The sequence below is a fragment of the Clarias gariepinus genome, chromosome 24 (genome assembly GCF_024256425.1).
Source record: "Clarias gariepinus isolate MV-2021 ecotype Netherlands chromosome 24, CGAR_prim_01v2, whole genome shotgun sequence".
Lineage (NCBI taxonomy): Eukaryota > Metazoa > Chordata > Actinopteri > Siluriformes > Clariidae > Clarias > Clarias gariepinus.
In genome coordinates this window covers 6,898,238-6,925,193 of record NC_071123.1, presented here as the reverse complement: position 1 = coordinate 6,925,193, position 26,956 = coordinate 6,898,238, and the positions used below count along the sequence as shown (strand labels likewise).

General features: G+C 37.0%; 1 protein-coding gene across 3 annotated transcripts; it reads left to right on the top strand.

The window, feature by feature from the left end:
• The first annotated feature begins 1,277 nt into the window (after positions 1-1,277).
• Positions 1,278-23,938, top strand: poldip2 (polymerase (DNA-directed), delta interacting protein 2). 3 transcript variants are annotated; one of them, XM_053485625.1, is made up of 11 exons: positions 1,278-1,478; positions 5,340-5,421; positions 6,505-6,602; positions 8,968-9,067; positions 9,204-9,279; positions 11,435-11,542; positions 12,359-12,495; positions 13,649-13,675; positions 13,843-13,968; positions 15,484-15,563; positions 21,741-23,938. In XM_053485625.1, exons 1-11 carry the CDS (start codon positions 1,300-1,302, stop codon positions 21,853-21,855), a joined length of 1,128 nt encoding a protein of 375 aa, XP_053341600.1. In that variant the 5' UTR covers positions 1,278-1,299; the 3' UTR covers positions 21,856-23,938. The 3 variants fall into 3 exon arrangements, with proteins under 3 accessions (XP_053341600.1, XP_053341598.1, XP_053341599.1); XM_053485623.1 differs by lacking the exon at positions 21,741-23,938 and adding an exon at positions 17,755-21,600; XM_053485624.1 differs by lacking the exon at positions 21,741-23,938 and adding an exon at positions 17,755-21,599 and having other exon boundaries at positions 5,346-5,421.
• Positions 23,939-26,956: the final 3,018 nt, after the last annotated feature.

Genomic DNA, 26,956 nt, shown 5'->3' with positions numbered 1-26,956 from the left:
CCAGGTGGACCAGCACAAGTTTCGTATGACAGAGGCATATAGACTGACCATGATTATTATTTTTCTGCTCAGCCTTTAACAAAATGATATAGGCTATACGATATAGGCTTTTATGTTAACAGTTTACATCAAACATGATCAAGGGCATAAACCAAGCCATAATAGAGGTATAGCTAAAAAGTGTGGACATAATTTTTAAACTGTCTAATGTATGAGGAAAAAAAGATGTGTGTGTATGTGTGTGTGTGTGTGTGATGCTTTAAAAAAAAACAATCAAAGCAGGTTTCTTTGCACATCCATTTACACTGACCTGAGATCAGTTTATCACCTTATTCAAAGCTAACCTCTTACAATTGTATTGTGAATCACCTCCTGTTAAAATGTCATTGCCTCCAATTTACCTTTCTGTTAAAACCTAAAAACATACACACTTAAATGCTACGGGCAATTTTAGAATGCCAATTAGCCAGAGTAACCCACCAAGCACAGGGAGAATATGCAAAATACATGCACACAGGCCCAAGGCGGGAATCAAACCCAGATCCTGAGGTGCGAGGCAACAGCATTGACCACTAAGTTGTACACACCAGTACACATCACAGTACATTACAGTAAAGTATATTATTACCTTACAGTATGACATAAAAGTTGAGGATACCTACTGATGCTGCCACTTCTCTAAGTCTCTTTTGTTTTACGGGTTTCTTATGATCACACAGCTGTTTAGTCCCAATCCCTGTGAGTTCTTATCACATTGTGAGTGTGAAAACGCTCTTACTTCGATCTACTGTTGATTGATTTAGGACTCAAATTCAGCAAGCAGTTAATTATAGATACTACTTTTGGCTGACCTAAGATCAGTTAAAATCTCAAATCTCAGATCAGACTTCTACTTCAGTCCAGTTTTGTTCTTGTGTAAGGAGGACTTTCGACTGCCTGTGAAAACAGAGCCAGACTGATTTGAACGTATATAATATAATATAATATAATATAATATAATATAATATAATATAATATAATATAATTTCAAATTCAAAATTCTAATTTATATAATATAATATAATATAAAACAACAATTATCTACTAATATGAATAGATATTGATATAAATATATACTGATATGAATTGATATACTTTTGATAGAAAGATAATGACACATAATATTCAGATAAAGATAATTATACTGTATATTTATATACTGTAGGTGGCGGTAAAGCGCACGAAAGAGCTTATTTAGCCATTAAACTCGAAAAAGGAGAAGACGAAGAAGAAGAAACAGCCTGGCTATCCTAAACAAAGATGGCGGCGTGTGCGTTACGGAGCTGGGGCATTTTGTCTACTGTTAATAAGTTTTGTAATAAACGCACACTACGGGTTCTGGCAGTGGAGCTCAACAGGCATGAAGTGAACCGACGTCGTTTGCAGTGTTCCACATGCGGGCTTCCGAATGCACAACAAAAACGGTTCATGTCGTCCCGGTAAGAAGTCGCTCCGTCTTTAGCTTAGCGTGCTAGTTAGCGTTAGCCACGCCAACCCCGTCTTACCGTACTGAAGAGTGCAGCACTGAGCTAAGGTCTGCAGCAGTTAGTTAAAGACTGCAGCACTGGGCGTGCTGCTTTTATATACTGTATAGTACGGTATGAGGCGATATTGCACATAACCGTGTTATACGGTATAATCTCTAGGTACAACGCTTTTCTTTGGGCTTATATTTCAGCTAGCTTTGTAGACTTGGAGACACAGAGCATGGTGTTGACATGTGGCTATGCTAAGCTAGCACTGCTGGCTTGGTTGTGCAATCGTGTAGCTAAATGCGCCAGCTAAGGTCAGCTGAGTTAGCAGTCACGCGAGCTGTGCAAGCAAGTGTGTATGATCCAGTGCTAGATTAAAGGCAAGGCAAAAAACAAACAAACAGCTGTGTACCCTAGATTGTGTTTGTGTAGCTGGGCCCATTGCTTTCTTTTCAAGTTCAAGTAGGCTTTATTGTCATTACAACCATATGGAACAACGTTCCTCCAGGACCAAGGTGCTACATGCAACATAAATTTACAACATAAATTAACAGAGACACTAAACTAGCTAACCAAGAGGCCTAGTTAGCTGGCTAGTAGAGACAGGACAGAGAGACCTAACATAAATTACAACATAAATTAACAAAAACTAACCAACTAAGTATAACTACAGGTTTTATAGACAACATGAAGTGCACGTGCAAATGTGCAAACAAGAGCAACAACAAAGTGACCATGACATTCTTTACATGAATGTTACATGAAGTTCAATCCAAGCCTGATCATGTTCACAATTTCATGTAAAAACTCGTACTTGGCTGCACGTTACAAAAGTAATCCTCTTTTATTACCCCAAGGGGGTATTATTAAAATATTTGATTATTCCATTATATACACTACACTGAGGACCCTGTTGAAGTTGCAGTGATTGTTAAACAGTCACCTCCCGATATGATACCTAGGTGTGGATTTGATTAAAATTGCGATATAGTGGTTCCAGAGGTGAGTTCTTAGGCCGAAAGTTCAGATATCGAAATACATTTTTCTAGGGCTGCAACTAACGATTATTTTAATAGTCGATTAATATGTCGATTATTTTTACGATTAATCGGATAAAAATAAACCAGCAACAAAGTGGCGCAGTGGTAAAGTGCTCGCCCTATCATCCGGGGATCGCTGGTTCGATCCCCGGGTGATGCTGATTGGCCGAGCTCTCTCAGGGGGAGGGATGAGAGGTACTCTGTGTTCCCACATTAATGATGGCTCTGCAGAGAAGGTGCACAAACATGTTGTTCCTTGATCTGTTATAATAATAATAAAATAAAATAAAAATTGACGAATACAAAAAACATAGACATGTATGCTTCACATCTGGCAAATGTATGCAGTAGAACCTTGGATTACGAGCATAATTCGTGCCGGAAACTGCTTGTATTTCAAAACCAAATTTAATTTTTAAAAACACACTAACGGAGTCACTGCTGTAAAGTATAAATAAAAAAAAAAAAACTTGCATTTACCTTCGCGACAGAGCAGTGTTTGTGTGCGTCTGTGAAGGCGAAAGTAGGAGCAGACTATAAACAGGCAAAGAGCAGCCTAAACCTTGAGCAGAGAGAGAACATGGATTTTTAACGTCTCTAATGAAACTTGCTATTGCTTTACACGCGGGCTGTACACACATGCATACAGACACAAAATAAAATGTTTTACGCGCGCATACACGTGTTCACAGTGTTATAGTAAACAGCAGCCTTCGCCTTGTATCTTTTCTCTACCTCCACTCGTGTTAATTTCTTTTTGCTCCGCCCTGTCTATGAGGCGCCGAACTCTTCTAGCATCAGTGCGCGAGACCGAGTGTGTTCACTCCGCTCCGCGCTTAAATAAAGTTTTTTTAAAAATAAATGTTTAAACAACGCGCAACACAACAAATCGATTCTAAAATTCTTTGCCAGTGCTTTTAGTAATCGATTTTTGCGATTTTAGTATATCGATTTTTATCGATTTTAGTTGCAGCCTTACATTTTTTTTTACAGAAAATGATGTATATTCAGATACTCGTTCCAGCCACTTAAAAAGTACCTTTTTTAACACTCATAATTGAAAAATGAAGACATTTAGAAAATGCATGTAAGTAGAATATGAAATAAATAGACAATAAACCTTACTAAAAATAGCTCCTCTTGGCTCTGGCTGCTTCCTTTTCTTCTTGCTACCGTTTTTGATAATATTCTTGGGATCCATGGTGCTATGGCTTCACCAAATCTTGCTTTGCTTGGTATTTCACTGGCGCAAACAGGTTTTGAACAGCTGTCGGATCTAGGCGCAACTTAGCTGGCTTTCGGTTTGGTCGATTGTTGATGCTGAGGTGAATGTGGTACAAAATAACAGTTCTTAAGCTGACAATTCTTAAGATTATTTTCTCAGTTTAACAGTTTTTAAACCTTTTGGTTTTTTTTCACTTAAAAACTAAGAGCAGGATTTAAACACTACAAACTAACTTCAAATACAGGAGTTTAACATTTAACTTCAGATTAAATTACGGGCCTCAAAACATGGTGCTTTGCGACTGGTGTAAGCATGTGTAAAGAATGCTTTGTGAGATCCATTCGCTTAAAGATCTTGGATAAAATGGCAGTTCGGAAGCTTTTTAACACACCCAATTTTTAATAATGTAACGTTATAAAAAATGCATTGACGTTGCTTCGCTCAGAAACTCATGCACTTGTTCATATGAATAAACAAAGTCAGTAGTCAGTTATCTAGGGCTATGTTTACACTGCAGGTCTCGATGCCTAATTCTGATTTGATGGCTATATCAGATTTTTTTGACCGTCTGTTTTTACTCGTTCTTTTAACCATGACTAATATCGGATACACGTGTTTACACTTGCCATGCCATCTGAAACATCGCGCATACTTAAAGGGAGGTTCTTGCGCTACATACTTGCCAAGATAGACAAAGGTGAAGTATGTTTGACGCTCTGCGATATTTGCAAAGTTCGCGAAAAGTCACCATGGTCCTAAAACGGAGGAGGAGAAAAAAATTTCATAATTGCAGCCTGGCTAGCCTGCATATGCTTCATTCACCAAATACTGATTTCTTAATGTTATTTAGCCCTAATAAGCATTAAAAATGGGGGGGCGGGGTTTGGGCTGGGTGCTTTTCCTTTTCCATGTCACCTGCGATGTTATAATTCCACACACGCTTCCACCGGAGAATAACATTACGTCATTAAACCGCGAAGAAGTCGCAGTTTTAATGACGTTACAGAACACAATGCCTCAGGAAATCCGATCTGTCCGTTTACCCGACAATCGCATTAGCACATATCTGATTTGTATCTGATTTATTTCCACATATGAAGGAGGCCTGAAACCGATCTCGAAATATCGGAATGCATGCGTTTTTTCCTGTTTACACGGACGTAGAACATATCCGATATGTGTCACATATGAGCAAAAAATCTGAAAGGGGTTACATTTAACTGACAGTGTAAACGTAGCCTAGGAATCATTCTGACCAGACTGGTTAGATATCATTTGTATAATTTTTTATAATGCAAAAACAAAGGTCTGGAGCAGGTCTTATAATAATATAATGTTGAAGCAGATTAAAAATGTTTTTTATCCTTATAATTAGTATTGAAATTTGTTGGTTTAATTCAGATTATTTTTTATTATTTCTGATCCCCAGCTTATGTTTTGAGTGTGTTTTAAAAAAATAACCTTTGTCCCCTACCTGTCTGTATAATGTACCACCTGTATGTGTATCCCTTTTATTTGCTAATGTATCTTTGGTCTTGTGTGTCTCTTCTACATTTTGGTCAGTAACAGGGCAGAAGGGAAGGTGTTGGAGACAGTGGGAGTGTTTGAAGCACCAAAGCAAAATGGCAAATATGAAACAGGACAGGTAAGCGTTTACCCACCGGTCTGTTCTCTGTAAGATAACATCAAATCTTGACTCAAGTTGCAGCACCAGAAACATAAAAGTAGTGAATTGATAAAACTTTAACATTTATTGCTTTAATGTACACACAATATATTTTTTTTATGTCACGTTGCTCCTTTGCCTTTCAGTTTCCATAAAAGGCTTTGGGGGTCGATCCGAAAATTTACCAATTCTCTGATTCCAGGTTTTGAAAACTGAGGATGCGTTCACACTAGGCATGATTAATTCGTACTGTGTTCAGAAGCAACTACTTCTCCTCTTCACTCCCTTGCTAATCAGCATTCACATTATTATCCTCCCTGACAGCATGTGGCAGTATGCACCTAGTTGTTTTGGGAGCTGACAATTAAATACAAGGAGAAGATGAGAATAAGGACGTCAAACTTTAGGCTAGACCTTATAATATTCAGATTTTGGAACAATGTCGAGCAATGCTCTTGTGTGCCTTAATACTTAATTAGCTAGAGTCAGATGGAGCTGATGACGCATGTTCTAAACAGTGGTCCACTTCTGTGCTCAGGTACTATTGGCTTCCATACCTGGTTTGATTAGTGCACGAGGAAGCTGTACTGTTCTTAAAACCTTTCCCAGTGGACTAGGGCACAGTTTCCGAGCCTGGAACGAATGTATTCTCACTGATTCTCACAAAATGGGCCAGACTGTGGGGGTCAAATGTTCTTGAAAGCAATCATGAGGCCCTGATGTAAAACCGCCCTAACGACTAGAAAGGTCCTGATGCTTGCTGGTCGATTCCACACATTAAAACACTACAAACTACCTTCAAATACAAGAGTTTAACATTTTAACTTCACATTAAATTACGGGCTTGGACTAAAGACTGATTAGTGAACGTGGCAAACATGACTGCAGAAAAAAATTGTAGCATTAGTTAATTCAAAAGCTGAATGGAAAAAAATGTGTAATTATTTTTTATATTTATTATATTTTGATGTAAAACAAGCAACTGAGGTATTCATTGTGTAATCTTCAATTAATAGATAATTAATTTTCTTAATTAAATGTTTTGTTTTTGTGTTGTTTTAGTTATTCCTGCACAGTGTGTTTGGCTACAGAGGCATTGTGCTGTTTCCATGGCATGCTCGACTTTATGACCGTGACATCACCCCTACAGCATCTGACAGGTGAGGAAAATGTTCTACACGCTCCTGTACTTAATGTATTTATTCTTTGAGGAGATTTATTTATTATTATATTTTTTTTTTAGTACGATCACATTTTATGTCTTTTATTTTTATAATGCGTCAGCTATGGCTGGGTGAAATTTGCTGAAAATAACATGATTGTCAATTACTGTTTTAAGTTTTTTTTCTTTTTAAGGTTATTACATAATGCAAATGAAACATTACACAATGTATTTAAAGTACACACAAACACTGAGTCACAGTCAGTAACAGCATGCACACACACAATTAATTAACACATGTTAATTACACCCAAGAAGCTAACAGCTTAGCTTGTACATGACTGCTACATACACACAGCATTTTCAAACACACACCACGTGTACATTGTTCACATTAATACTACATACACATTCCATTTTACATCAGTGTTACTTTCAGTACACGTACAGCACATACACTGCCTGGTAGAAGTCATTGCATATGTTTTGTTTTTTAATCTGTATTGTCGTGCTGAACTCGAGTGTCTTCCTGTTCCTGTGGGACGGTACGTCAGCGTAAATCATCAAATAGGCGGTAGAGGAAGCCGAGGCTGGAGCACTCTAGGGTAGTTGCACGCAGTTGTCCTTTTTTTCCTCTTTAACAGGAGGGGTGCGTTTATTTCCATCTGTGTATTGTCTAAATAGCTTCTTTTTTTTTCTAGAATAATGCTTAACTGGCATAAGTTGGTTTCAGAGTCTCATGTATGTATAATAGAGAAAAAATTATAAAAAAATAATTACTCATGGTTGTTGTTTGTGGTACATGCTAAGAGGCGGAGTCACTGTTATTATATAAGCCAATCTGCTGCTGCCTTGGTGCTGAGGTGGGTTGGGGTGTCGGAGAAAATTGATAAGTTTGGTAGAGAGTTGAGTTTGACTGGTGCAACGTTCGTAAATTTTGTATGTTTTTGTTTTTCTGTGCGTTGTTTGAATCACATGATCACTATTATTGTGTCAGCTAAGATAATGTGCTTTTATGACTGAGCAATTAGTGGACTTTTGTTATGGTAGTTGTACTTGGAGTACTCTCTCTCTCTCTCACACACACACATCAGCTATAATATTAAAACCATTCATGTTAACTCCACCTGGGTTTTGGGCTCCCTTTGTCACCCCGGACAGCTTTGCCCCCTTAGGGCGTGACTTCACGAGATCTTTGGGAGTGTGTTGTGGTCCCTTGAACTGGAACACCATGGGCTACAGGGTGTGGCCTCTGTGGATTGGACTTGTTGTGGTCTATTAGGTGTTTTGATAACTTTGTTTTGGCTAGTGGTGATTTAAAAATGTTTTTGTTTATTTTTTTATTTGTGCCTTTTCTGTGGGATCGGAGAGGATGGGCTGGCTTTTGGTCTTTGTTGACATGAGTAAGTCTTGAGTGCTCATCATCTTGTCACCAGTTTGATGGCAGGTAATTCATAATCGTTGCTATTCAGGTCACCTGGCAGTGGTGTTAGTGTTGTGGCTAATAGGTGTACATCACTTACCCGTGTTAGCTGCCCAGCTTCCAGTTTCCCCACTTTGTCTGTCGCGCATGCATGCATACATACATGCACATGAAATATGACACAAATGTCTTTTGAGACTGAACAAGATATGCAAAATGTGCATAAAACTGTGACTGTGCATAAAAATTAGCTGATTATTAATTCATATAAGTTTGCATGAAGTATTTTTTAAAACCCTTTTTTTTCTTTCAGCCATGTGTATTTCCTCAGTTATTGTAAAGAGCCCTAGTCATGTGACTTTCATAAATGTTTGGAGTTTGATAGAAAGACTTGTTTATTTTTTTTATATATATATAGAACACTTGTTTTAGGAGCTTGGTCATGTTATACGAATTGCTTGAGTATATCTTTAAAAACATGTTTTCGGCATGAGGTTTGTCTTATAATAAAAATTAATCACTGTATGTTCAGATTTTCTTCCCTAGGAAATTTTAAAACAGACCTTTTAGTAGATGGTAGAGGTTTCTAAAGTTCAAACAATAAACAGTAATAAGTAGCCTCTTAATGCTCCCTGACGATATAAAGTGACGGTAAATGATTTGAGAAATTTGTTTATTTGGTTCGGGACACAGTATCACATGATGCTGAAGTTTTAAAGGTGTCAGATGTTTTAGTGGAGTGAGAATAAGTAGTGTTCCTTTTGTTTGTTTTCCCTCCGTTGAGATCTATTAACAGCAGCACGGCAGTGGGAACATTGTGTACAGTCCCAAGCTGACAGCATAAGCTCAAATCATAAATGAAATCAGCTATGGTTTGTGAACACAGGTTATTTTAGCTGTTGTACCTTTTGTACTAACATATTGTGTTGTATTACTGCAGTAAGCCAGAGACTCCAGGAGCACACGGGTCAAAGGAGGTGAAGGGAAAAACACACACGTATTATCAAGTCCTCATTGACACCAGAGACTGTCCACACATAGTGAGTACACACACTTCATCATTATACACACCTCTGTTGCATGACAATCAGGCGTTTAGGGTTTCAGTCATGTACGGTACTTTTTGCAATGTTCTTAGCCCTGTCTATTCCTAATTAAATACACTTCTGTTGACAGTCACAGAGATCACAGACAGAAGCAGTCACATTTCTAGCCAATCATGACGACAGCAGGGCTCTGTATGCCATTCCAGGTGAGCATGTCGATGATGCGTGTGCAGTAGTGATGGGAATATGATTACGATATTATCATGATGTGTATGTATATACATTTTTTTTAAGACTTTGTCACAATTCTAAATAAACCTACCACACAGAATACTTTGCTGCCTGCCAAGTTGTGACTGGTTTATAGCGCACTATCTGTAGGATTATAGAGGAATAGTAACATTTTACCACTTCAAATGCATATGTACATACTGTATGTAAATTTAAATTTTATACAAAATAAAAAGAATCAAAATCAGTGGACATGGATACAAAAGAATCCATACATAACTGGATTTTTTATTTTATTTCCTCAACAAGCATGGCTTGTTCTTGACGACAGACTTTTTGGTTAAAGGTGTATTATGTAAGGAGTAAAACAGAAGCATAGTTAATTCAATTCAATTTTTTAAATTAAAATTTATTTGTACAGTGGAACCTCGGATTACGAGTAACGCGGTTTACAAGTGTTCCGAAAGACGAGCAAAGATTTTTAATAAATTTTGACTTAAAAATGTTTTTTACTGTTTTACGAGCTCCGAGTATCATGTATTAACCATGCGCTTCTTGTTTTGACACCGAGCGTCGCGTCATCACAACTCAGCCAACAGTTTTTCTCTCTCTGGCGCTGCGGGTATTCATCTCCCCTGCTGGATCTTAGTGCTCGTCTCTTACTGGTATAATCAATTTGTGTGTGTTTCTTTCTCTTGCGCTGCAGAGTGTGTGTGTTATGTGTGTGCGTGCATAATTTGACACCGCCGGTTCTCTCACACACACACACACACACACACACACACCCACACACACACACACACACACACACACACACAAACACGCTCCCTTTCTCTTACGCCTTTAATATGTGTCAGTGTTTGAGTGTGTGTGTTGTGTGTGTGTTTTTCTTTTTCTTGCGCTGCAGAGTGTGTTATATGTGTGCGCATAATTTGACTTCGTGTTGGTTCACACACACTCTCTCTCGCCTTTAATGTGTCTCCTCCGCTCCCTGCACTGGCTTCCTGTAGCTGCCCGCATCAAATTCAAAACACTGATGCTTGCCTACAAAGCCAAAAATGGCCCAGCACCCACCTACCTCTCTGCGCTAATTACACCACGCACTGCACCACGTTCCCTCCGATCCTCCAGCACTGCTCGCCTCATCCCACCATCTCTCAGGGATCGAGGGCGGCATTCATCCAGGCTCTTTTCTGTTCTAGCACCTAGGTGGTGGAATGAACTTCCGCTAGATGTCCGTACATCAGAGACTTTGACTATCTTTAAACGACGACTCAAGACGCATCTGTTTCTCCAGTACTTGGACTAACACCCCCCCCCAGAAAAAAAAAAAAAAAAAAAAACTCTTCTCAGATGTGTTGGACTAATGGTACTTAGTTATTAACCTAGTTAACCCAGTGTAAGTATGTATCCAATGTTGTAAACATTAAAGCACTTTTTGTAAGTCGCTCTGGATAAGAGCGTCTGCCAAATGCCTAAATGTAAATGTTTGTGTGTGTGTGTGAAACAGAGAGGGGGTGCTTCACTCACACACAACCGGCACGGTGTCAAATTACGCTTGCGCACACATTACGCTCAAATTACGCTCGCGCACACATAGCGCAGGAGAGAGAAAAACACACACACAGCGCCTGTGCGCATAAATGGAAACACTTATTGGTCGGGATTTATTTTTACTTTTTTTTAAGGTAACATGCAGGTTAATTTGTTTTATTTTTACTTTATATTTTGTGTTAATTATTTTTATCTATTATTTTTTTTTGCGCTGTGGAATTAATAATTTTAATTTCCATAATTTCTTATGGAAAAATGTGCTTTGATATACGAGTGTTTTGGAATATGAGCCCACTTCCAGAACGAATTATGCTCATAATCCGAGGTTCCACTGTATAGCATTTTTAACAATTGTCATTGTCGCAAAGCAGAAAATAAAGATCCAACATCTTCAGACCAGTTACATTCAAGAGTTCTGTAATGTGTAAATGTAAACATTGTGCAGGACGTACAGTTTTATATAAACACATTTCTGTGAGCTCAGTGTCTTTCTGATTAGCCTGTGATATGTCTCTGTCTAATTTTGTGCTGCTGTGGTTTTTTTTTTTTTTTTTTTTTGTTTTTTTTTGTTTTTAGGTCTAGACTATGTAAGCCATGAGGATATTCTGCCGTATAATTCTACAGATCAGGTGCCTATTCAGCATGAGCTGTTTGAGAGGTTCCTCATGTTCAACCCATCTAAAGGTATTTAGCATGGCATTACGTTTAGTCTTTTTTTCCTTTTTTTTTTTTTTTGACTCTGATCTTGACCCTTTTGAACATAAGTTACCAGCGTGGGCCACTATTTACTGCACTCATAATTATTTAAGCAAGTGAGTCTGTTTACAAGTCACAAGAAATAGAATCTGCTTTTCTTCTTATGCAAATGCTTTTTTTGAGATTATGGGTACCGCCACCTACTGGACTGGAGTATGGAGTGGAAGATTGAAAAGAAAAAAGGCATAGCATTTTAGTGTTGTACACTTGTAGTAGTTTTTTTTTAATGCTCCAAAACCTGTGTAAAAAAAAAGTTGCTTGAAATAAATCAGATGGCACAGTGGTGTAGTGATTAGCACTGTGGTCTTACGCCTTCAGGGTCGATTCGTGATTCAGCTCTGTGTACATGCTGTTTGCGTGTTCTTCCCCTCCCGGGTGGGTTTTCTGTGGGTATTCTGGTTTCTTCCCACAGTACAAACATGCATATTGGGCAAATTGCTATTTCCACGTTCCCCGTGGTATGTGTGTGCTTGTGCTGTAATTGCACTGGGACAGCCACCTATGACCCTGAACAGAAGTACCATAGGGAATAAGTAAGACTTAAAGAAAGAAATCAGGAGGTAAAATTAAATGCTATTGAATTAAACCAAATAAAAATAAAATAAAGTCTCCAATGTCTGGTTAGGTTTACTGTTATGACTCCACCCAGATATGTTTTAAAACGCTGTTTTTTTGTTTTGTTTTTTGTAAATATGTAACTAACTTAATTCCTAAAATGTTTTATATTTCTCATCGTTCCGTTAGTGCCTCCATTTGTAGCGAGAGACACACTGCGTGCATGGCAGGAGAAGAACCATCCGTGGCTAGAGCTGTCCGATGTCCACAGAGAGACTACAGAGAACATCAGAGTGACCGTCATCCCTTTCTACATGGGCATGAGGGTAAGACTGTACTTTAGACTCTGAACTACTTTAGAAAGACATTTATTACTAACTGCCATCTAGCATCCAGAAAACAACCATATGTTGTTTAAAACATTTACACGCCCACTCTCCTCGATAAGAGCTGTCACTTTCTCCTTGCACAATATAGTATACATATTCTTATGTTTACGTAATTGAGTACAGTGGAACCTTGGATTACGAGCATAATTCGTTCCAGAAGCGGGCTCGTATTCCAAAACACTTGCAAACTAAATTAAAGTTTCCCATGAGAAATAATCGAAACACAAATTATTCGTTCCACAGCCCAAAAAAATTAATACATAAAAAAAATTAACACAAAAATATTAAGTAAAAAAAATAAATAATTTAACCTGCACTTTACCTTTAAAAAAAAAAAAAAAAAAACTCAACAGATAAGTGTTTCCGTTTGTGTGCGCAGGCGTTGTGTATGTGTGTGAAGCTAAAGTAAGGAGCGCCCCCCCCCCCCTTCTCATCTTACACAGTTACCCTTTCTCCACTCTTTTTAGACACGCACACAACGGAAACACTGTTTTATCAAAAAAATTAAACAAGTAATCTCTCTGACACTTGATTGAGCGACACACTAACGGAATCACTGCTGTAAAGTAAAAATGAAACAAATTAACCTGCACTTCGGGGCACGGTGTCCAATGACGCGCACACAGACAAAGAGCAGGCTAAGCCTTGAGCAGAGAGAGAAAATAGATTTTTAACCTCTCTAAAGAGATGTGCTTTTGCTTTATTGATCACGCGTGCTGTACACGCACGCATACAGACACAAAATAAAATGTTTTACACACAAAAGTCGCCACGGTGTTATATTGAACAGTACATGGATGTTGATTATACCAGTAAGAGACACGCACTAAGAACACTCGCAAACCACGTTACTCGCAATCCGAGGTTTCACTGTATATTTAACAGACTGTGTGCACTTCAGATATTTTTTATTGCACAATGACATGACGACTTGTTTTTCTGTGGCTAAAATGTGCAGAGAGCAAGAAATGGACAGCAATTTTATCAGCACCATGTGATATCCTAGTGTTAGTGTTGTAACGTTGATATTGTTAGTCTACCTCTAGCAAGGTCAGTTGATGCCCGTGTAAACCTTTTTTTTTTCTGACAGGAAGCACAGAATTCTCACGTTTACTGGGTAAGTCTAAAGATGATCTAAAGCTATTCTACATCAAATTTATCAAACTATTACTTTGATAAACTAATAGTTAGTCCTTAAAGTCTTGCAACAATATTATTTACATGTTTAAATGTAAATGTAAACATTTATATGTTTATACAAATGCGTTTGTTTCTCTGAACCAGTGGCGCTACTGCATCCGTCTAGAGAACATGGGCAACGAGGTGGTGCAGCTCAGGGAACGACACTGGAGGATCTTCAGCCTTTCAGGAACACTGGAGACGGTCAGAGGAAGAGGAGTGGTGGGCCGGGTGAGTACATAAAACAAAAGACAGACAAACATTTCTTAAAATAGTTAAAATGCCCGACGTCAGGTGATCCTGAGGACGGCACAGCCAAATGAGCAACGTTGGCCGTGTTCTCTGGATGGGAAGGATGTCGTAGTTACTCTCTCACCTGTCAATCACAGCATCACTAGCAAATCTTCAGCCTATGTGATCGAAATGTATGCAGAAGTGAGTGGGATTTGACAAAAACAAAATAAGGAACGAAAATCTGATCAGATATCATGTGCCAGACAAGATAAGTGCTTGAAACTTGTGCACCATTTCTGCACTGAGAAAAATCTTTTTATCATCCCTTTAGCATTGTGTGCATGTGCAGAGTCAAACTTTAATACAAGTTTATTTTAAACCACTTGAATCTTGTGCAGATTTAATGCCTGAGGATTTGAACTAGAGATTGTGGCACTGGAAGAGAGAATTTGTTTAACCGGTTAAACAAATACCAGAGGGGAGATGAGGGAGAGTTTTAGTTTGTTCATGTGGATGCCAGTCCATCACACTGGTGATACAATGGGGCAAAAAAGTATTTAGTCAGCCACCAATTGTGCAAGTTCTCCCACTTAAAAAGATGAGAGAGGCCTCATTGGGCGGCGGCGGAGTAATTACCCTTAAACCCAATAACTCCCCTCAAGCGGTTGTTATAACTGGCAGTGAGTCTTTCACATCGCTGAGAAGGAATTTTGGACAGAATGGGGGCAAATACTTTTTTACAGCATTGTACTGTACATCTCCTACAGTTAGTAACTGCACAGCTGTTGTATATTTTGTTGAAGATTTAATGAAGTGAATAGTTTTGGTATGTTAATTAAAGCCATCTGTTTAACTGTTAACCCTTTGTTGGCCCCTTTTTCTTCTATGTGTTTATTTATCATATTTATTTATTTTTTACTTTTTCTCTCTTCTCATTCCTGAAGCATTACTGCTGTATTGTTTTTTCTGTTTACAATTAATGAGTAGTCAATGAAAAAGTAATTCGCCAAAAAGAAATAATAAAAAAAACTTTTATAATAAAATAAAGCATTGCAGTAATCGGCTCAATGCAGAAGCTCTGACGGCTCATTCTGTTTCTTCACCTTTTCCCCAGTAACTTTTCCCCTAGAAGGATCATTTAGGAATGTATAACACAGCAACACACTCGCTGAGCTGCCAGCTTGTTATATAACATGCAGTCGGAGGGCTCTACTCTCAGTGAATCCTGCTTTAACATCCTTTTTTTTTTTTTTCTTTAGATTTAGGGGGTGATAAGATATTAAAACATCAACAGACCTGTTGATACAAGTGTGCTATTTTAGTGTTTGGATAAAAAAAAAAAAAAGTCCTCTTGGCTCTATGTTTGTATTCATTACATTGTTTGAACATATATTTTTTGTTCTGATGTAAAGAAAAAAAGCATGCATATTAAATCATACAAATCTGTAAATAATATGTAAATCATGGGCATGAGGTAAACTCTGTGTGTTGCTTTGTGTGTTTGTGTAACAGGAGCCTGTATTGTCCAAAGAGCAGCCAGCGTTTCAGTACAGCAGTCACGTCTCACTACAGGCCCCGAGCGGACATATGTGGTGAGTGTTACGTTCACGTGCGAAACGTCAAAGTCTTCCACTGCATGAGGATGATTAGAATGGAGTAATCATTACGGCTTGTTTTACAATTCATTTCTAGATGTTATCTGTAGTTATAGTTGTAATTGAAGGGTTACAGGAATGATGTAAATAGTTTTTATTCTTTCTCTATTCTTAAATAATTATATGATAGCACTGCATTTAATGTGTGTGAGATGAGTCGGTTCGCGCAACAAGTAGTGCTGTAAGTTCTCAACAAACATTTAAAGCAGGTTCAGGTTTCAAGGTCTGTGCATCATCTTTTTTACTTGATAGAGATTTAAGAATAAAATGTATTCACATACAAGTCAGATATTTGTTGTGTGGTAAATCATGTATAAATATCGGGATATTTATGAAATCGTGATACTGGATGGATTGCAATACAAATCAAATCGGCACCCCAGTATCATCATGATGTACAGCTCTGGAAAAAAAAATAAGAGACCACTGCAGCATTGTTGTTGTTTTTTCCCCTTTCTTTACAGATGCATGAATTGGTGAGATGAACAGTTTTGTTTCATTTATTGTTAACTGCTAACAATATTTCTCCTAAATTAAGAGAAAACCATTTAACTAATGTTATTTAGTGTATATTTAAAGGAAATTACGTTGAAAACGTCAAAATAACATCATAAGCTCATACATTATTTGCAGAGCTTTAATAACTTAAATAAAACAAAATGCAAACAATTTGTAAACAAATTGTGTTAATGCTTCGGCAAAATAACATTAAGAAATCAGTATTTGGTGCAATATCCCCAATTTGCAATGACAGCCTTCATGCGTTTTGGCGTGCTCTCCACCAGTTTTTTACGTTGCTGTAGGCTAATTTTATACCGTTTAGTGTGATGGTTTGTCGCTGCTTTGCGTCTTCAGTACTTGGACAGTTTTTGCCTTGTAACTCTCCCATGGATGCCATTTTTGCTCTTTCTTATCTTTGAATCTTGAACACTGACCTTACCTGAAACAAGTGAGGCCTGCAGTTCTTTAGATGATGTTCTGGGCTCTTTTATGAGCTTTGTCATTGTGTTCTTGGAGTAAGTTTGGTAAGCTGGTCACTTCTGGAAAGGTTCACTACAGTTTTCTCCTCTTGTGGATAATGGCTCTCACTGGTGACACTGGTGTCACAAAGCCTTAGATGTGCCTTTGTAACCCTTTGCAGACTGTTACCTTGTTCCTCATCTGTGATTTTTTTTTTTTTTTTTTTTTTTTTTTTTACGATCACAGCATGATATGAGATGTTTTAGTTTGCGTCACTTTGTCAGACATTGTCTATTTAAGTGATTTCATGATTCAACATGTCTGGCATTAATCAGAGCTGGTGGTGCCAAGTGAGATTTAAATCAGCTTTCCAAAAATGTGGTTAATTACAGATCATTCATGATTTAGCAAAAAGGGTAGGGGCAATTACTTTTTTTTTTTACATATGGCCAGATAGTTTTGGACAGTTTTTTTTCTCCTAATAAATAAAATCGTCCTTAAATTTACAGCACGACTTTTGCACAGTACTGGATGTCTTAATTTGATCTCTGGAAAGCTGCTCCGTGACAATGTTTATTGTTAAAAGCTCTGTACAAATAAAATAAAATTGACTGGTTAGGTTAGTTAACTGAAAACATCCTCATATTATGGATGTTTTCTTTTTTGTTTGGTCTGTCTGTTTGTTAAGTTTAATGCCGCATTTAGTGTTGGCCAATGAAGTTCTACAGATGCAAATAATGTTAATTTAGCAACTAGTATTTGGGAGTTTAGCTTTGACTTTAGGTCATGGTTTCATGTGAAGAATAAAAAACTGTCTGAGGTTCTTCAGCTTTTATTGTCGCACACTTTAAACATCACAATTTAACAAGTAAAGAGTGTGCATGACGCAAAACCTTTTTATGTCTTTCATGATGTGTGTGACAAGTACACGGATTCACGTATTGGGTGTATAAAAAAAAATCTAGAGCATACACATATTCAAAAGATATTTAAAGTCTATACAACAGTTGTAGTTTGAGGTTAGTGTTTTTTTCTGAATATTGTATGTCTCTATCAGGTCATAGTTTGCTTTTGATTATGTACCCTTCTGGTTTGTCTGGCGAGCCATTGGGAGCCGAGGCGTCAGGTCTCTGACAGTGCGTCCTCTTGTGTCTTTGCCCCCCTCTAGGGGCTCCTACCGGTTCGAGAGGCCCAACGGCACATTCTTCGATGTGCGCATCCCTCCCTTCTCTCTCGAAAGCAAGAAGGATGATATGCCCAACAGCTTCCTGCCCGGCCCCTTCTCCTCACTGGCTTAAGTGCTCAGAGCCTTGCCTTGGTGTGCTCGTCCCAACCCCTGCCAAGCTCAGCCCGTCCTCCCGTCCTGCATCTTCAGCAACAAGCCCCTGTCCCACTACTTATCTGTGCAGCTCTATTTTGCCTAGCAAGACTAATCCATATAATGATAATAACAAAATACAATGACATCACTAAACTTCAGTTTAACCTTGCACGTTGTGTGAGAAGGAGCTTAAACACTAAGAAAATAATTCAAAAAAAGTATTAATATGAGTAATAACTTTAATTGAGAACTATTAAGAAAGAAAATTCTTCATCACTTCAAATCACTTACAAGCTCCTTTATTAATTAATTTATTTATTAGGGGTTTTTGGTCAGTATTTAAAGTTGAAAAAGACATACTTTCAAATTTAAAGGATTAATTGTAGAAAAAAAAGAGCCCATTTTATTAAGTAATTCTTTAATATTTATTTTGGTTAAAGAGTGTTAAATCTAGATCTGAGCTCACATTCTAGCCCTGACTATTATAAAGGTTACCTAAAACAACTTTTGTGTTTTTTAACTTAACACTAACGTATGACGTTATTGTGCCCCGTAATGACTTGTCCAGCTATTTTTTTGTAGAGTCTTTCTTTAAAGTCCTTCACTGGATCTGTTCTTAAGCCTCAGTCTGCTTTTACTCTAGCACTTCTCACTCTCTCATGCACTTGACTTTACAAACCTGCCTGCACTTTGCATCTTTTAGATCTGTGCTAATGAGCTTTTAAAAGTTGAGTGTTAAACACTATTGAACTAAAGTAGAACGTCCAAGAACAATCAATTTGTTTTTGTTTTCCAGTAAAGCACAACAATGCAGAATGTAGATGGTACAGTAAAGGTGTGATGAATTGTAAAGTTTTTTTAAGATAAGGCTTCACTAAATATGTGATGCTTCTTCACACCAGTTAAGACGGATAATTACATCATTTTTGGTGATTAAAATTATTACATGTTTTTGTATAAATATGGGAACGGGTACAGTTTCCTTCACAAATCCTTTTTTTAGTGGTTCTTTCTTTCAAGCCTGTTATTTGCGTTTTGATTTTGCATTAATGTTTGGAAATACTTCATGAAAATATATTTGTGATGGCATTGTTATTCAAAATTTGAATCTATGATTATATTTGTAAGTCTGGCCTTTCAGTGTGGTATAATTTACAGCTGTGCACTGATTAGGTTGATTTATGAATCATTTACCGTTGTTGAATGTTGAGTGCAATCTAAGGAAATGTATTATTTTAAAAGGACAAACAGTAAAATTACTATGGTTAGACAAGGACTTTTGTGGGTTTTTTTTTTTTTTAGGCTTAATGTATTTATATTGTCATGTTTATGGCTTTACTCTTAGGTTTTTGATCAGCTTACACAGTTTGTTCTTTATTCTTAGCCTAATTTATGTGGAAAAAAAAGGTGCACAAACATGTAACCTGCGATTTGTTGCCAGAAGTAGATTCAACAAGAGAAAAAAATACTCCTTACTGGCTTTAATTTTTTTGTGTTGCTATATTTATATTAATTCAGTATAGCACAAGCTGCAATGTCTGACTCCTACTGCCTGCATCACCACACATGGGCACTGATCGACAGCAGAGCGGTGTTTATAAGTCAGATTAATTAGCATGTGCGAATCACCATGGACCATGCTCATGTGCAAAAACAAGCCAAATAAACTGCAGCACAAAGGGACATATAACTCTATTGTACAACATGCAATTATGTTAGCGCTAAGAATCCTAAGAAAATAAACCTTGTTTAGACAAGGATAATCCTAATACATTTGGTTAATAAACTAGCTGATCATGTTATTTTATGATGTTGGTTACCACTTTCAGCATTTCCAGGGATCAGGTACTCCTTGTACAGTACTTGAAGTTGCCAGTGGAAAAGCTGATGAATTTGATTACCCTTGTAGTCCACTAAAATTGCATTGACCTTTTATACAAACTCTTCATTGTCATATTGTCGGCAATTGGATCCTTTGGTTTGTCCAGTGAGATCCATTTTGGAGGAAACATCATTATTTATTGGTCTGATCCTGTTCTGGAGAATAATATTTGTAATCATCATCAGGGGGACAAAAACAGAGAGTGAGTTCCCAATGTGATGCTGCACTCGTATGACAGTTGTGTAAACAAGAAATAGCCATAATATTAAGTGACATTTCAGACAAACTATGGATAAATGGTATGTCTATTTTTGCTCCGTTGCAGAAATGATCCCCGAAGAAGCCGCACTCACGTTATAGCCCGCAGCTATCTGGCTTGCTAGTTCGCACCAATTTGTGTGTTTCTGCTAAAGGTGTTTCCGGTGACATTGGTGTCACTTGTTCGAATGTTTCAGTAACCGTTTTTGCTGATAATGTTCCAAAATATAATGGAATGAAATAAAATAAGCACTTTTAAATGCTTAAAATAGTGGAGCACAATCAGCTGTTGTATAATACAATGTTCTGGTTGGTCAGAAGGTGCTGGTTAATTTAATGTAACAGCAGCTCTAGCAGTAATGTTGGTCACAAGTCAGAGGTTCTATAGAGTATTTTAATAAATGTTTAGCAGTGGTGATTTATTATATTTTTATTATTATTACCTGGACAAAAACCGTAATGCACACTACTTTAATTTAACCATGCTGAGCTTTGATTATGGCACAGTGTTGGTGGCTAACTTGTGTGAAAATTATTCCTCTTTCAAAAATACATGTCTTGGATTATGGTTGTCTTTAAACAAGGAAAAACTCCATAGATGTGATAACCTGGTCATTCAGTACATTCAGGTCGTCAGCTGACTTCATTTTATTGCCACATAATGTTGCTGAGCCTACTATAGACCTGACCTACTGAAGCAACCCCAGATCATAACACTGTCTCCAGAGGCTTGTACAGTGGACACTATGCATGATGGTGCATTGCTTCATGCGCTTCGCTTCTTACCCTGATGCGTTATCACTCTGGAGTAGGGTCAATCTGGACACATCAAAACACATGACCTCAGAAAGTTTAGCTCGCTAGCAAACTGCTGCCCTTGGTTTTTACACAAAATATTGATTCATGTTTTGTTTAAAATTTCTGAGTTTTTATAACATTGTGTGTGTGAAAAGCTATTAAATAGCTGTGATTTTTACTGTCAGTTTGTTTAATCATACAACTTCACCCAGCATTTAAGCGACCTCAGTTTTTCATCAATTATTCACGATCTCTTTCCGACCACATACATTCATTGAAGTTGATGGTTTGGCACTGCATTAGACAGTTCTTAACCCAACTTTAGTTATTTTAATGCTTCAATTATTTTTATTGTGGGCTGCGGTGGCTCAGTGTGTTAAGGCTCCGAGTTACTGATCGGAAGATTGACGGTTCGAGCCCCAGCTCCGCCAGGTTGCCGCTGTTGGGCCCTTGAGCAAGGCTCTTAACCCTGTCTGCTCCAGGAGCATAAAATGGCTGACCCTGTGCTCTGACCCTCGCCTACTAACTTAAGCTGGGATATGCAAAGAATAAAGAATTTCACTGTGCAGTAATGTATGTGTGACAAATAAAGGCTGATATTTTAATGTTTCTCATTGCTTGAAGAAAGCCAATAGTTAGCCAGGTTGCACATTAGAGAATTACTTAAATTCTTAGCTCAACTTAATTGAATAAATTTCCTGAATTTATTACCTTAAATCTTTTACACTTTCTTGCTGCAGAACATAGAATTCTGGCTTATAAGATTAATTCAACTATATTTAGACATAGACTTTACATCACAATCAACTTTTTTTTTTTTTTTTTTTTTTATACTGCAGACATGTTTTCTACCTGTATAAGGCTTATTGGTGTATAATTGTGGTTTGTCCCACAGGGGGACGTTCCGGATAGAGAGGACCGACGGCTCGCACTTCGACGTGCGCATCCCTCCGTTCTCTCTGGAGAGCAACAAAGATGACAAGTCCCCTCCTGCCGGATACAACTGGTAGAAGAGCTAAACGAACTGCTTTTACATTTTCTCATTTAAATCCCAACTCCTCAAGAATCATGAGCAAAGGATCACCAAGTCATCCAAATCCTTGGCGTAAACTTGGACTTCTCTTGAGACTGATTTGGGTCACACGGTCACCTATTCAATACTGTATCCATCACTTTACTACGTATCTGTTATAACGTAACACATCCTTGTGACGAGTATACTTTATGCACATTATGTTAAGACTCTTTAAAAGTAAATAATACGACTTTTGCGCTTTTAGTCACAGGCCTTTGAGGAACTTAAAAGGATGTGTGGTTTGAATTTCACGGTCAAACAAAAATGGGTTTTAATTTGTTCGTATTTGTTTTCAAACCCAGTTCCTCGTCCTTTTTATTTTATTCAACCATTTACTTCACCGCTTCACTCAACTGATGGAGCTAGAGCATTTTTCTTTTCTGGCGATCCAGTGTCGCTTTTTGCAGCATTTCTCATCCTTGAGCATAGGATCTGTCTTCCTGTAGGCTTTGTTTAGTCATAGAGATGGAGTGTGTGTGCATCTGTACATGAAGTGTGTGTGTGTCTGTATGGGACACAACCCAGTCTCCAATCCTTAGGATGATAGAAGATAAGTTGTAAATTGAGGACGAGATAAACAGCATGCTATTTGCAGTGTAATATGTGCCATGGTGTTGAAATAATAACACAACACACACACACTGAGTGAAATCCTGTATGGTTATTAAAAGTGTCAGAACTCTGGAGATCCCCCTTTTCTGTATACATCAATTTTGTTTCACACTCTAACACACCTGATTCAGCTAAACAGCCTTTTCTTGAGATTATTAATCCGTACTTGGCTGAGTGATATTCTGCTCTAAAGCCCTGATCCTGACACGACCGGTATCATGGTCCAGACACCAGTACAAGACCCCAGTACAAAGCATGACCGGTGTGTCCAAAAATCTGTGCCTTTGCGCCAAGCTCTGTCTCGGTCCTGATAAATAAATCTGTGAGAGATGAACCATCTAATAAGGAACTAGCTCTTTAGCTGAGAGGTCGAGTCTGATCACTAAGTTGAAGTGGGTGTGTTAAAGCAGGAAAATCTACAGGACATGGTGTTCTCCAGTTCTCGCCTAGTTGTTTAAGTGATTTGACATCCACTGGTGTGTGCTAGTATAGCTGTATTTTATTTTTTTTTCTCTTTTGTATGAAACTGGTACTTTAGAGAAAAGTCTGCTTCCCTAAGCAATGTTTTTTTGCTTTAGAGGGATTAGCTTGTGTAGGGTTAGTTTTTTTTTAGATTTTAACTTGTTAGACATTAGACTCAACAAAGACCAGTTTTCTCTGCTAAAACCGATATGTGAGTGATGATGCCAAACAATTTGTGTGTTTTGGGTGTGACTTTTAAAGGAAAATCCACCCTGAAACATTTGAATATTAGGAGCTAAGAGGAAAAACCTGAATATATCTGACATTTGTTACATTTCTGTCTTCATTAAACTCTGCAACTAAAGTGATTGTCATTGTGTCAACCAAATACAATTTCCTACAGAAATGTAAAGGAAAAATCTGACTGACACGATAGAATTCAGATCACGTGTGCATGGTAAAATGTATAATGTATGTTCAGCAAGGTGTTTTTTCTTGTAAAATGTCATATTTGGTATGAATGCAAGGTAAGATAAATGTGACTAAAAAATGTTTACGCTTTGTGTCCTGTCCAGTGTAAATTGTTATCCGGGTAAATTCTACGCACACTTCATGATATCACTATTTCCTAACTGGGATATTAGTACATTTTACATGTTTATTTTATGTTCTTTTTTTCTTCTTCTTTTTTGGTCTGATTTCTCTTTCTCTGGAAATATGAGCAGGTATTTGGCATGCATCTTGTATATCTGTTTTTTGTTCGTTTGTTTGTTTTTGTTTGTTTTGTGCGTGTGTAAGATGTTCTGCTATGCATTTTTCTGATTTATTCATTATGATGGAAACTAAATTCAGGCCCATAATTGACTTCCTGTCTTGTTTAGTTCTTTTATGAATGATGGAAGTAAGAAAACATTTTAATGAAATAAAGTTCAGGTTAATAATAAGTGTGTAAGCTTGATTAATTTACTTCAGTCTTACTATTTGTGTATTTCCTGTACAGCCATAACGCTAACACACTAACAACACAAGTCTGATTCATGGCGGCCTCACCCTGGAAAGGATCTACCGCTAGCATCCTGGTGCATCCATCCACAGCACACCTTCAGAGGTCTTTGTGCCTCGAGTGGTCAGAGCTGTTTTGGTGATGCAAATGGAACCACGTTTCAGTAAAGTTATGTGTAAATATGAGAGGGAGTCTAAAAATTATTCGCAATCTGTTCATATTAAAACTTCTGTTCATCGAATGGAATGGAAACATCTGTCCTGTATTCAGGGTCGCGGCACCTGGAGCCTATCTCAGGAGGCCTAGGGCACGAGGCAGGGTCGCAGGGCACACACACATACACTCATTTACACACTACGGGCAATTTGGGAAGGCCAATCAACCTAACCTACATGTCTTTGGACTGTGGGAGGAAAACGGAGTACCCGGAGGAAACCCACCAAGCACCGTGAGAACATGCAAACTCCATGCGATATAAATCGATCAGTTGCCAGTTGTTTTTCACACTTGCCAGTTGTTTTCATGCGGATTTTTTTTATTTAATCTCTATGGCCTGGCACACAGGCAAACACACAAGCACGTATAGTGTACGTGAGGAAAGTGCACTTTAAACAAGGTTAAATGTATTCCTGGTTGGTCAACAGGTGGAGACAAAAGACAAAAAAATTACACATCCAAGTAAGTGACAAATGTAAAAGGCTCTGTATGCCAAGATGAAAAAAAAGTGTTAAACATTAAGCTCGTTGTACTTTGTAATCACTGTGCAATTAGATGTCTTGGCTTGCTTTCGTCTACGATAATGAAAAGAACAGCGTCAGACTCAACTTAAAAAACATTTACACCAGCACAAGCATTAGGACTGAAATGTATACTTGACCTGGAAAGGTATATCACCAATTCTTTGGATTTAGTCACAAAGAAGTCCTAAGTCTATGCTAGATATCGTTTTTCCCAAGCTGTTTTGACTTGAATAAAAACCATGGCTATGATTATGACTATCATAAATAGAAGAACAAAGGTCCAGTTTCAAGGAAGAGGTGCAAAGATCACAAGGTGTACACGAGAAAAATGATAGAGTTTAAAGCAAACATTTATTGCACACACCTAATTTAATTCAGGTCTAGTCAAGGCAGCTTGGAACTCGCTGAACTCCATTGGTTAATTGTAAAGCTGCTCAGGACTGACAGAAAGAATTTAAGGCCAGAATATCCTGGATGTCGTAAAAATGAAGAATAGTACTTGACGTTTCCAGAGAAGCAGACTGCTTCGGAAAAAAAAAAAAAAAAAAAAAACTTGCATCGGCTATGCTGTAAAAGGTGAAAGAAGCTAAAATTTAAAATGGTGGATGAGAAGGTAGTGGTCAAAACATGATATGGGAGGAGATGAACCTCTCCACTGAGGGAGGAGTGGAAAACTAACAACCTCAGTTCCAGAAAGTGTTATAGCTAGTGGACTCTTTTAAAACTCAATAATAGGCATGTAGTATGTCCACTGTTGTAGTCAAATCACACATTTCAGAAGAAGTTACATGTAAAAAAAAAATAAAATAATTGTTTAAAAAATATCATGAAAGAAAACTTCTGTTGTAAAGGTACATGTGAGGAAATGAATCAAAGGAGTAAGAACGAATCAGGTATAACAATCACTTGAAAAATTTATCAGGTCTAAAAAAATTGTGAAAAATAAATCGGATTACACCTATTGTATGAATGAAGTGTAAAAATTATATGTGAAAAAATTAATCAAGTGTAAACATGAATATGAAACAAATATATGAGACGTAAGAATCATGCATAAAAAATACATCTTTTTAAAAACTCACGATAAATTTGGTGTTACAAGTAAAAAAAATGAAACAAATAGGTAAAAATCATGTAATAAATTATTTAGGTGTAAACTTACAAGTGATAAATAAATCAGGTATAAAATCCAAACATAAAAAAATTATCAGATAAAGAATAATAAATAAAATCTTTTTAAAAGTTGCGTTTTACATTTACATGTAAAAATATAAGTTTAAAAATTGCATTTGAACCTGATGCAAGTGTAAGAATCATGTAAAAAAATAATTATGCACAAAAAATCATGCACAAAAGAAATCAGGTGTAAAAAAATCATATGAAAAAAAATTGTAGTATAAAAATTCACATGTAAAAATAATTAAGTCTAAGAATTTCATTTGAACCTGAAGCAGATGTAAGCCACGGGGAAAAAAATATATATTTTAAAAATGAATTATATATTTTAAAAAATCATGCGCAAAAGGAATCAAGTGTAAGAAAATAATGTAATTTTTTTTTGTGTAAGGATTGCATTTGAAATTGGAGCAGGTGTAAGAATCACATAAAAAATAAATTATGCACAAAAAAATCACACGCAAAAGGAGTTAGGTGTGAAAAAAATTAATCATGTAAAAAAAAATTTAAATGAAAATAATTAAGTGTAAGAATCACATTTAAAAAAAAAGGCAAAATAAAAATCACACAAGAGGAATTAGGTGTAAAACAAATCATGTGAAAAAAATAAATTGTGTGAAAAAATTAATTGTGTAAAAAAATAAAATGTAAAGTGTAAAAATCACATTTGAAACTGAAGTAGGTATAAAAATCTGATGAGAATGAATTATACACAAAAAAATAATGCAAAAAAGAAATCAGGTGTAAAAAATCAGTTGATTTTTTTTTTTTTTAGAAAAATCACAGGTAAAAATAAGAATACAAATTAATAATTAAAATTATATGAATAATATAAATAATAATAAGAAAAAAGACATGAAAATCAATCAGATCTAAAAAAAAAAATAAATAAATTCATGCATAAAAATTATTAAGTGAAAATGTGATCATGCCATTATCAAACTACAAGCTGAAAAGTCCACGCGTGTAAACGTGTAAAACAGACCGATGTGTATAAGGTGTGTAAGGACGTTTCCACTATATTGGTGTGTATTACTGTGCAT